General features: G+C 40.6%; 2 protein-coding genes and 1 long non-coding RNA gene across 3 annotated transcripts in view; 2 read left to right on the top strand and 1 right to left on the bottom strand.

Annotated features, from left to right (window-relative positions):
- The window catches only part of LOC6030935 (N-acetylgalactosamine kinase), a 28847-nt gene extending 21815 nt beyond the window's left edge, over positions 1 to 7032 (bottom strand). Inside the window, 1 exon segment of the mRNA XM_001841746.2 lies at positions 6529 to 7032. Coding sequence (XP_001841798.2) covers positions 6529 to 6668 — 140 coding nt within the window. The 5' untranslated portion in view covers positions 6669 to 7032.
- A 751-nt stretch (positions 7033 to 7783) lies between these two features.
- On the top strand, positions 7784 to 9030 carry LOC119769655. Its single transcript, XR_005278468.1, has 2 exons — positions 7784 to 8205; positions 8268 to 9030. It is a non-coding gene; the product is annotated as an uncharacterized LOC119769655 (long non-coding RNA).
- Positions 9031 to 9707: 677 nt separating this feature from the next.
- Positions 9708 to 10597, top strand: LOC119770075. The gene is made up of 2 exons (XM_038264273.1): positions 9708 to 9798; positions 9861 to 10597. Exon 2 carries the CDS (start codon positions 9861 to 9863, stop codon positions 10482 to 10484), a length of 624 nt encoding a protein of 207 aa, XP_038120201.1. The 5' UTR covers positions 9708 to 9798; the 3' UTR covers positions 10485 to 10597.
- Positions 10598 to 12444: the final 1847 nt, after the last annotated feature.

Consider the following 12444-nt stretch of genomic DNA (forward strand, 5'->3'; position numbering starts at 1 on the left):
AGATTTTTCGAATGAATATTTCTCGAGAAATGATTTGGGAACGAAGCTTGATTTGGCGTCGGAGCCAAAAGCAAACACTATACCTTTCTTTAGTAAGAAAGGCAAAAATGGAAATTTTCTAAAATCTGAACGGTAAATCCGAATGAGGTCAAATTTGTTTCAGAACATCGAGTATGGTCTAGATGATGATGTGGAGAAAAAAAATTAGATAAAATGCCAAAGGAATAGTTTTGGCATTTGGTGAAAATTGGCTTTTACCTTTTTTAGGGGGTTTTCCCCATCACAGTGAATTAGTCCACAAGCTGTAAATCAAGAACCACATTACCGACATGGATGAAAATTTGGGAGGATGTAGGGCTGGAAAAATGCAATTTTTTGGACAAATAAATGATTTCAATACTTCAATTTTCGACCGAATTTTCATTTGAAAACCGCCTGATTTGGTGAAAACACACTCCGAGTCCCCATAAAAAATGGATAAATTCAAATTTGGTATGGAACTGGTTCAGGTTCAGCACATCCCCTTTCAAATGCGCCCAAGAGAGCTTAAATCCATAATGTGGGCTCTGAGAAACCCCCTACCACAAAATTGAGCACTTTTTTACCACACACGGACGTCACGCGTTCTCTACAGTAAATTAAGCGCCAAAATTCGGATATTGCAGGTAGACCAATTCTGTCATTGTCAATCGATCGGGCGTCGAAAATCGATCGTCCATGATTTTTTGCAGATTTTTCGAATGAATATTTCTCGAGAAATGATTTGGGAACGAAGCTTGATTTGGCGTCGGAGCCAAAAGCAAACACTATACCTTTCTTTAGTAAGAAAGGCAAAAGAAGAAGAAGAAATCCAATCACTCCATATTCACAAATAGCGACACAAAAGAGACGGAAAATAACACGAAAAAAAAAACAGGACTGCGCGTCCACACAGGCACCGCACTACTGATGCCATTATTTAATTATAATGACCAATCACCCCATGCACTCGAACAGCGACACAAAAGAGACGGAAAATAGCATGAAAAAACAGGACTACGCGTCCACACAGGCACCGTACTACTCATGATATTTGTAAGCCCAATTGAAATGTGGTCAAAGACAAACTTATGGGAAATTGGACGTGCTTTCCGATAAAAATATTTTCGAGAGTGAAAAATCAAGTCTGTCACATATAAATTGTCAAAAAACCATAAAAAAAAAACCTATTTTTCAACATTTTTAATTTTAAAACCGCTGTAACTTCACAACGATTGGACTTAGGACAAATTTTGATGTTTAGAGAACTTTTGAAAAAAAACACAGTTTCAGTTAATGATTTTTGTATTTTTTTTAGATAAGTTGCTCCATCCTGCATTTTTCGTGAGTCTTTTTGTAACATCTTAGGCTATTTTCACAAAAATTTTGAATGAAAAAAAATCGCTCCCCTTCAAATTTGACTTTTAAACTTAAAAATCAAAAAATCTCATGAAAGTGGCGTGTTTTTTTCTTTCCGTGTATTTTTTTTTTCGGAAGGCCCGTCAAATTTCCTACAAGTTTGTTTTTGACCACTTTTTGATACGATGCAACGGCTTACAGCTATACGATGCAACGGTAGGGCAGCTATATTTAAATTACGAAATACAAAAATGTTTAAAACACTTAAGCCCTTCTCAAATGTCATTATCGAGTGTAACTGGCTCCATATACACAAAAATGACTTATATAAGCGTAGGATAACATGTCTACAAAGCTTCATTGAAATCGGAGAGGGTCGGGTACAACCGGTTACCTATTTGACATGGAATTGCTCTATAGACAAATAGGCTAGGATAGAATCTTTGTTTACACTTAGACATTGGCCCACCTATATTGTTTTGCTAGAAGTGGGGTTTGAATCAGATCTGACCTTTGCTTTGCGACCACACCTTGAATGTTTGACAAATTATTCAGTCGCCAGCCAGCGACAAGTTAAGACGTGTTTTGCTTGTGTTGTCATCTCGCGTGCTTGGAAGTTTTTGACGGATGGAGGTGGAGGAATCCTCTGAGGAGGAAGATTTTCAGCCCGTCCGAGGGAATAAGAAGCGGAAGAAGTCCAGCGAGGTCACTGGAATCGTCACCGAAGGAGACAAAGTTGAGAAGACCCTGCTCAACAGCAACAAATTCAGCGCGCTAGCGAGCGACAAAAACAACAACAATGCCAGTGCAGCAGGAGGAGGAGACGCCCCGGCGGTTCCAGAACCCAGAAAATCTGCCGGTAAACAAAAGCAACCACCTCTGGTCGTAATGAACTTGGGCTTTAACAGATTTGTGGATTTAATGGCCCTGTGCAAAGTGAAACCGGAGTACAAGCTGACCCGGAGCAGAATAAAAGTGACGTGTTTTTCCGTTGAGGAATTTAACACCATTCGAGAGCTGCTGCTTGAGTACAAAGTGCAATTCTACTCGCACGATCGACGAAGCGATCGATCCCACCGGGTAGTTCTGCGAAGACTCCCAGAAGTGGATGTGGAGATCATCAAGGATCGACTCAAGGAGGACCATAATCTTGATGTTTGGGATGTGAAGGCCATCAAGCGGAAGGAAAAGTCTACCGTGGGTGAAACCCCTTATATTGTCTTCTTTCCCAAGGGACACACGAACCTCAAGAAGCTGAGTGCAATTAAGAAAATGGGACCAGTCATCGTCCGATGGTAGGCAGTGTTGGTATTATCGCGCTCTCGCGAGAAAAATTTCTCTCTCTCGAGTTCTCGCCGCGAGTCTCGAGCTGCCGAGAGAAACTCACCGATTGCCCGTGCTCTCCTCCGCTCGTGAACGGGATAGCTCGCGAGCCAGAACTGCCCGTTCGCGAGAAGATGAACGTGTTAGAAACGAAAAAAAAACAACACAACGATTGAAGTTACACCTCTATACCATCGCCTGGTTCGTATTCATAAGCCTGATAAACAAATTGCAAGCTTGGGACGAACGGCTAGCACGAGGCGCTCGCGAGCGCTCGCGGCGAGAGCGAGAACGCGAACGAAAATGCGAGCGCGAGCGAGAAGAGAAAAGTACTACAAGTTCTCTCCCTCGCTCGCGAGTGAGAAACGCTTTCCTTCTTCTCGCTCGAATTCCAACACTGATGGTAGGCCTACCGGAACAAGCAACCCAACGTGACCCAGTGCAGGAATTGCCTCCGCCTGGGACACGGAGCCAGGACCTGTTATCTCAAAAGCAGATGCAACAACTGTGGGCGATTCCACAAAACGGAACACTGTAAAGTAGAAGTAACTCAACCCAAAAAGTGTGCTAACTGCTCTAGGTCGCACGAGGGTCTGGACCGTAGTTGCCCCAAACGTGCGCAGTTCATCCAGTCGAGGCAGCAGGCGTCCAAGCCGAAGCCGCCAGCATGGAAGAAGGACAAACAGAGTCCGGTGGTACCGTCGTTCTCCGCGGCGGATTTCCCTCCGCTGCCGGTTCCGGTCCCGATTCCGGATAAGCGAAAGAAGACAGACCCACAATCCGCAGCTGATGCAGTCAAGGAAATACTGGCCCTGGTGCCGAAGGCCAACCCAAGGCGAAAGGAGACGAGGTGCTTTACAGCACGGAGGAGCTGTGGAAGATGTTCCTCGGGGAGCTGTGGAAGATGTTCTACGAGTTCACTGCGCGACTGAGGAGTTCCAAGACCCGTTCGGACCAGGAAAGGGTGGTCGGAACAATGTCCTGCAAGTTCGGCGCGGATTAACTCCTGCCGCAGTGTATTTATTTATTTATTTTTTTATTTTATGTATTTGATCCCCGGTCCTGACCAGAAACAGGGTTGTTTTTTCCCTGCTGGATTTATTGCGCGTCAAAGTGTTTACGGATGGAGGTGCAAGAATACTCCGATGGGGACGATTTTCTTCTCGTATGCGGATCGCGGAAGCGGAAGAAGACGGAGCCGTTGTCGTAAATGGCCTAAGTTACAAGCTGACTCCGTTTGGGATCAAACAGCTGTGTTTCTCCGAGGACCGGATTGAAACCGTCCCTTAACCTTTGCGCTTTCGGCACGAAGGAGGAAGGCGAGGAGACGCTCTACAGCAGGGGTGACCAAAGTATGGTCCGCGGGCCAAACGTGGCCCGCGAGGTGATTTTTTGTGGCCCGCGAACCCATTTTGAATGATCATGTAAAATGGCCCGTTTGACTCTTGTAAAGCGGTTTTATACATTTTTAAAATTAGAATTATAACATTTTTATGCTGATCTTTTTTTGTTTATAAAAATAAGATTAATATTTTGATCCCCATTTCACGAAACAAATATTTTGTCCAATAACCATAATAATTCAAACAATTTCACACGTTTCAATTTGAGTAATCTAGTTAATATCGTCAAAACTTTCATCTAACATTTTTGGAAACATTTATAATACGTTCGAATTTGACTTTGGTAGAAACCTGTGCTAATTGCAAAAAGTATTTGTTTCATTATTAACACCTAAACTCTCAAGCTCGAGAAAAAGGGGTAATTTGTATGGAAATTCCCCCTTTTTCTCGAGCTAGGGAGTTTAGGTGTTAATGAGAAACCATAATGACCCTTTTCATGAAATTACCATCAAATTTACTTTGCACTCAGAAACCTTCCCTCGGGATTTAAACTCATGACAGGTGGATAACGAATCTAATTGACTACCATTTGATTCAGGCAGACAAAATGTTGAAATCGGACGAATAAGGCTGATGGAAATATTTTACAGAGCTTTTTATAATTGGATCGAAAAACTAGGAGCTAAACATTTTTTCAAAAACTTCAAAATATCACGGAAATTTACGTGCAAATTGCTGCAGAAATCCATTAAAAATGCATTCCTCTGCGTTCAGAATCAATTTGATCATGGTCGGGTTTATTCAAAAATAAATTGAATTTTAGTTTGTTTTCGATGATTACGTGTTATTCGCCAAAATGTTTTTTTTTCGTCGAGAATACATTTTTTTGAAAATAATGATTGAAATTCAACTTTACGGGAGCTTAACAAATTTTGTAACATTTTTTCATTGAAATTACATGTCACAATTTTCGAAATAAAAAAAATAATGAAAATATCAGTTGAAAGTTCATACAATTTTGTTTAAACCTAAAACAATAAAATAAACATTACTGATAAGAAAGTGACATTTTGTCTTTTCTATTATTATTATTTTTTATTAACGAACGTGTTTTAAAAATAACAGAAATTTCAGAAAACATCAACGTATTTTTTTAAAGGCCTATTTTGTAAATTTGGCCCGCATGCTCATTTGAGCTTAAAAATTTGGCCCGGCTTTCAAAAACTTTGAGCACCCCTGCTCTACAGCTATGCGGAACTGTGGAGAATCTTCTCCGTACTCACTACTCAGAGAATAGCAAGTCACGCATGGACCAAGTAAAAGTTCTTGGCTACTTTATCTGCAAGTACGATTAAAAAACCCTGGCTGTTTTGAGTGTTTTTGTTTTTATGTAACTGTTTATGATCCCCGGTCCTATCCTGGTTACAGCACCTGAAGGACCTAATTAAAAAGTACTAAAAAAGTGGTGGTTCAAAATCTGCTGAGTACAGGCGACCGGAGAAGACGACGCAACAATGGAGCTGCATCTGGACTCTGCATGTAGAAACCCCTCAAAATTAACCCTCTACAACCTAACCCCGCCTTTAGATGGGCTTCGCCAAAAATCAATTTTCCAACCGATTTTTGATCTTAAAAAAGCATTGGAAAGAAGAACTCTTAAAATTTTAGAAAATTTCAGGGTTGGAATTTTAACTTGTTTTATGTGACTTTGCCAATGTTTTTAAAAATGTCATTGTTTTAGGGGTTAAATTTGGCTGTGTTTTTTACTAACATTTCCTATATTTTCAGTAAAAAGAAGTATGCAGTAATTTTTGTAGTGCCCCAGACTATGCCTCTACGTATTTTGTTGCAATTTAAATGATGGTGCCATTCTATAGGAAAAAATGTGAAAAACATGCAAACAATTGAAAAAGTAACTGTAAAAACGTGAAAAAAATAGATAGGCAAAATGTAATTATATTAGGTGGTAGAATAGGCCAAATATTGTCAAAAACAAACATAAACTGAACAAAATAAATGCAAATTAAAATACGTAAAAATAAAACAAAAAAACATAAAACAAGATAAGTAAAGTTTTTCGTAGAACAAAAGTTGCCCAAAATGACCTCCTGAACACGGGAAAAATAAATATTTTCTAAAAAAAAATTTTGGGCAGTAGAGGGTTAAAGACATGCAGCTATGGTTTGAGGTGGTTCAAGCATTTCAAGCGAATGTCATACGTTTTGCTCCAAAATGTCGTATTTGTCGTGCGATCGATTATCGAAATTGTTCGACAATGTCGTACGACATTCGACCGACGTCGCACGGTAATGTTATAATAAAATAAACATTTTTTTTACAAATTTTAAGCTATATTCAAAGATAAAATGTGAACGACATCTCTTTAGAATCTCCTTGTAGCCAACGAATCTTGGAGAACGCTCTAGAGCTTGAATTCCCGAACATATCTACTTTGATAATTAGAATAGAAAGCGGGGTACTTTACCTGCCGCTGCAGCGCACAATAAAGCTCGGGGTGCGATTGAATTGAATTAAAAATTGAGCTTTCAGCTGAGAAACCCTCTCGCAGTTCTCCACAGTGGAAGCTTCCAGCACGTTCACAAAGGTGTCGCTAGTGCTGCCCATTATTGACGCGTGGATTTTCAAATCTTCTTCTTGGCCTCGAACGAAAGAGAGACGTAAACAAAGTCCGTAATTGATGACAGAACGAAAAAATCTCTCTCTCTCGAGCGTAGCAAAATATTGAAATTTCTCGGAGGCTTTTAATTTTTCGTCCCTAACACAAACGACACAAACGTCCCTGCGACAACACAAAAACAATACTGAGCACAGTTGGGTCAAATTGCCGCCTTTTGGATGAGCTTCGTCAAGCTCTTATCATTGCGCGCACTGGCTGGCTGATACACACTTGGGGCACAATAAAAAAGAAATGCTATTCTTAGACCTGGAACTGCTGATGTCGACGTAAGCCTAATGTTTTATCAACTGAACTAACCGGCTATTATAGCGCTGACGAAGAAAGCAAGATGAGCAGAGTAAACTTCCAGGTTTGGTTTCGGAATAAGGGAGAGCGGCTAGTTTTGCGTGAGAGAGAGGATAGCATCCATGAACATGATACGTTAGGTGGTGATACTTGTGGTGATAGTTACTGTGCTACTAAATATTATAATCAACGCAGAGATTAAACCGTTGCTGTTATTGTGGTGCATTTGGAAACGTTTTAAAATGTTTGGGCGTAAATATATGTAGAGGGATGTATCAATTCATTCCATCTTAAGAACTCGAACTGTCACTTTTTACACGGCGCTCACGCACATTATCAAAACAAACGATTGGTAGTGTGTGTGAACCCCGTGTAAAAAGGGTGTCAAACTAAAAAGTGTCCCCGTTCGTTTGACCACAGTTTGTGTCAAACCATCGGGGTTTGAGTGTACTAATCGAACAAATTCATTGTTTTTTACTCGATAGGTACCGATTGGCAAATTGAGTTGATTACGTCAAACTGTAGCGTTCTACAATTATTATTTATAAATACACTAGTACAAATGAAACGAACATGGCTGATTTTGAATTCGAGCGAAATGAATCCAAACTTGCGTGCGAGCTTGCATGCAAAGCAGCAAGATCAAGATGGATTCCGTCGGATTCTCTCTGCTCGTGACCGTCTGGAGAGAAATCGCAGACTTCGTGACCTAGCCTCTCCCATGGAAACTGCAACTCATGCAGCTTCCTTGTTCGATGCAAGGTCAAGATCAGGGGTAGGGCCTTAAGTGGTTATGCCATGAGCTGAGCGAGAAGGCAGATATAATTGGGCGATAGAGCAAGTAGTCACATCACTAGCCGGTCCCGGGGTCAAGGGTAGGAAGGCACGAGCGACAGACTTGCACTCGGCTTGCCGATTACAAGTCCCCGTAACCGAACGTACAAACGCTCACCTTAGGTCTGAGGGCACACGGAAGGACTCGGTCATTTCAACCGTGACAGTGAAAGTGACCGGAGAGGAGTTCTTGGTTTTGCTTCGCGTCTTTCAGTGTTCAAGTACGGTGTGGGTTTGCTTTTGCGACTGGATGATTAAATTCTTTTTCCCGAGTAGGTCCAAGATAGGAACAAGTAGTGCCAGTGTGCGAACGTGTGCCGTGTGCGTTAAGAAGGAGAATCCCAGGTAAATTGGAACCCTTTGAATCCCCTCAATCCCCGGATTTCCAACTCACGGCCATAGAACAGTCGTTCGGCGGCCCACTTACTCCCCGATAGAACTGGTGCGTCGGCACCCGCACTGCTGGTGTTCCAGCATCCCCATCCGTGCCCGCAGGATCCACTTTCCATCGTCCCGGTTGAAAAACCCCCCCGGTAGGACGCCGTCCGGAAGAGGGCTGCGCACGTTACCATCGCGCCCTGAACACGCCCATCCACCACGCGCGTGACCAACTTACACCCATTTGCGCGTCGGCCAGCTAACCCCGCCGAGAGCAGGACGCCCACCTGGCGTAGACCTTCATCGGAGAGCGCGTGAACTAAGTTCATCGCGCCACGCGGATAGATATCGCCGGAAGCCGACAGGCACGACGCTGAGGCATCTCGAGAGAAACAGCACACCGAGTCGAGAGAAGAGCAGCATTGAGCGTCAGGAGCATCGCCGAGCGTCGCAGAGGATCCCGGGAGTTCACCGATCGTCGCACCACGTGCGGTCCTGTGAGAGAGGTTAGGTTGCAAACCGCCTAACCAAGCAGTGAGTACAACTCTCCCCCCTGAGACTATCTCCATGCGCATGTGAATTTGGGGTTTAGCGAAGACACGCACCACTAAGTGCTCGGCCGAGCCAAGAAACGAACGAAAAACGCACACGTAGGGAAAATCCAGCTAGCTATGTTTCGGGAACATTCAGATTAGAGGCCTCAACTATAACTATGCTAATCCTAGGTTAATTTGTAGTTTACGATCGTACCGCTGTAATAAAATCATGCTTTGCAGTACCGTGTTTCCTCTAAACATGAAGTACCGTCAAATGGGGCGAATCGGGACATCAGTTTGAATCGGGACAAAACTGGGAAAATTATTTGAGTGACATTTTTCTGCATTTTTTCCTTTGTTAGGAGTCTACTTTTCTCACAAAATGTTTGAAATACTTCGAATTTTGATATTCTTTTAAGTAGAGCTTCAAATATAATGGATAAATAATTTTACAACCCAAAATAAGAAAGCGTGATGGAATGACATATGAACATGATGATCAAAGTGTTACTTGGAAAACATCGTTAGGCGCATTTTATTTCTTTCTCATATAGTATAACTTTTTAACAAGTTATTCCTTAACAAAATGAAGTATAAAGAATTAAATTCTATGATATCAACACATAGTTTCAACCATATATATAAAAAATATAAAAAGACTGGAAGATTTTGGGTGAATTGGGACAGTATTTTTCTACTTTTGTATGATTCCTACAACACCTTATGCGTACTTAATACATGTAAAAATATACATCGTTATGCTCAGTTCACTTAGTTTCTATAAAATATTTGGTTTAATCCGGTAATTTGATCATTTTATTTAAAAAAAAAATGATTTTTTTTTATCAAATTCACGCTAACACCGAGTAAAACATAAAGAATATCACGCACCTCATTTAACCGTGCAAATGTCAAAACTGAAGTAAACAAAAAGTTGACACGAGAAATTTGCCATTTCCGCCTCAAACCGTCTCAGCAGAGTTTTGATTTTCTTTGTTTCGTCGGTTTCGTCGTTTTAATTAAGGTAATTCTGCCTAAATCTAGCAAATTTATCAATAAAACTTATAAGTTTTCCTTTATTTATAGATGGTTCGTGTTTACCTGCCGGAAAACGCAAAAACCGGATCTGTAAGTGTGGAAGCGTCAATGAAGGCTTTGCGTGAAAGGCGGCGAGGTGTTCCGCTCCGGAAGGTGGCCAAGAAATATGGCCTTTCCAAATCCTCGCTCCAGTGGCTTGAGTCGAAACTCAAAAAAGACCCGAACTGCGTTCTACGGAAACGAGGTGGTCAACCGGCGCTTTCCGCGAACGGCGAACAGGATGAACTGAACGACCTGGGCGAGCTGGGAGAACCGGGGCCGGAAGCTGATTGTGCACTTAGCGAGGACGAGCAGGATGAGTTGGGAGAAAATGACGACGAGCTGGACAACGTGGACACGCTGAACGAACTGGAACCCGGAGTGGGAAGCTGGGTTCTCGTCAAATTTGTGTACGGCAAACGGGATTCACGCCACATTGGAAAGATCACCAGCAAAGCAGGTGGGGATTACCTAGGATCGTTCCTGCGCAAATCTACAAAGAAATCCGACATTTTCGTGTTTCCGGATGTTTCGGACGAGCGTGCCTTCGCGTCTCAAGATGTAATAATAACCCTTAAGGAACCAAGCGTGCGTCGTGGCCGTTATTCGTTCGAGCCAAACCCACTGATTTAGATTGTTGTTTCCACACAGGTTGATATTCTATACAAGTAATCATATCACAATTTAAACTGAACTCATTCCCCTAATGAACAACAAATAAACAAATCAAAACCGAACTAAAAAATATCTTTATTTTCAAGTTGCTGCTCTTCTTACATTATTCTGTTGTAAATTGGGAATGAAATTACAAATCAAAATAATAAATACGAAAAGAAGTAGAAATATTTGAACTAAGACTCGTCTCAAAATGGATGAAAATTTCAAAATTTAATGAAAAAAAACAACGCAGCTATACAGTCGGATGACAAATAGTACGGTAGCATTTGTTGAAATTAACAAAAAAAAAAATACTTCATATAATGAGTTTTCCTCGATGAATTAAAAAAAAAATAACTAAAATATTAATCACATAAATATGTCTGCAAAATAATGTTGAAATACTGCTAAGAAGCTTACTTAAATCTTCGAACAAAATATCGTAACTGTACTAATCGAATCGTGACTGTATGCATGTTTTGTTTACAAAATTATCTACACTCTGTGATGAACTTACAAATAAAAGAGTAATTCCAAATCCTAGGTCGATTTGATACTAGCAAAAAAAAAATATTTTTTAATGCTAATTTTAGTATTTAATCGTTATTTTAATGAGATATTTGTAATACATCAGTCAACTTAGTAGTTCTACCATCTGTTTTACTATAAATAATGCAATTAAATGCTGTTGTGATAGCAGCAAAAAGTTTTATTCTTATGGCTGCTGGATAAATTTAATTTTGTATAAAACAAACATTAAGTGTGAAATTTTTTGATAAAAAGTAGCATCAATGTTCAAATATAATCGAAATTTGATTAATATGATCTAGTTTGTATATATAAAGTGATTTGTTAAAAAAAAACGATAGACAAATAAAGTGTCCCAATTCGCCCCAAGGTCGGTACGAATTGGGACAGCTAATAAAACTTTTATTTGATCAATTTAACAAAGCAGATAAAGGATGAAACTGATACATTTGTAGCGGTAATTATCTATTACATGGATGAAAAATAAATTAGGCTTCCAACAGTTTCTTACCATTGAATTACTAACAAAAATGATCAAAAATTGTCCCAATTCGCCCCATTTTACGGTAGTTCGTTCTTTAAGCGATTTCCCGAGAATTGAGTTGTCCTGGCGTAGGGGTTTTCTCACATCCGTACCGTGGTAGTTTTAGCTTCTTGTAGTACTCCGAGTTGGACTGCTCGGGAATCCTAGTCCCTCCCTTCCGATTTCTAGCACGTTATGGGGTCTTGGTTGGGAACCTTCTACCGGTGATGATGATCGTGAGTGTGAGTTAGGTTGCTGGTAAGTTCGTGATGATTTTTGGTATCGGTTATCGGGTGTGTCGAACCCTCTACCGCCTCTTTATCTCTCCGGATTGCTCTGTCTGATGGTAGGACGATTTTTGATTACCCGCCCTGAGGTCTGGGTTTCATGCTGGGCAAGTTAACCTGCACGAGTGGTCCTTTTTCCAAAGGTGGCGCTTAAGCCACTCGTTACAGTCCTGCGACAATCCGAAGACGGTCACGTGGCCGCTACCCAGCGGGCTACAAAACTAAGTAAGATTATTTTCAGTTAGAGGTGGGCAATGGTTTGCAAAAAAAGCCGCTCGTCGTTATGAAACTCATATTTTTGGAATGAAAATGGAAATTAAAATTTCAAATATTTCCATGCTTATAAATGAATGCAAAATTTACCACAATTTCAATTTACTTTTCAAATATTATTCAGTCCGTTTTCCGAATCGAACTCATTTTCATTGACAAAAACATGATACTTTGATTCTATTTTTCAATATTTTCATAAATAAATTAACTTACTCTTGAAACTTTTTAAAATTTATTGAAAACTACTGCTTGAGGAAGTTTGAACAGCCCAGTATGATACAATACCATTCGGTTTGTATTTAATTTGTATTTTTCATATTGCGAA

The sequence above is a fragment of the Culex quinquefasciatus genome, chromosome 3 (genome assembly GCF_015732765.1).
Source record: "Culex quinquefasciatus strain JHB chromosome 3, VPISU_Cqui_1.0_pri_paternal, whole genome shotgun sequence".
Classification (NCBI taxonomy): domain Eukaryota; kingdom Metazoa; phylum Arthropoda; class Insecta; order Diptera; family Culicidae; genus Culex; species Culex quinquefasciatus.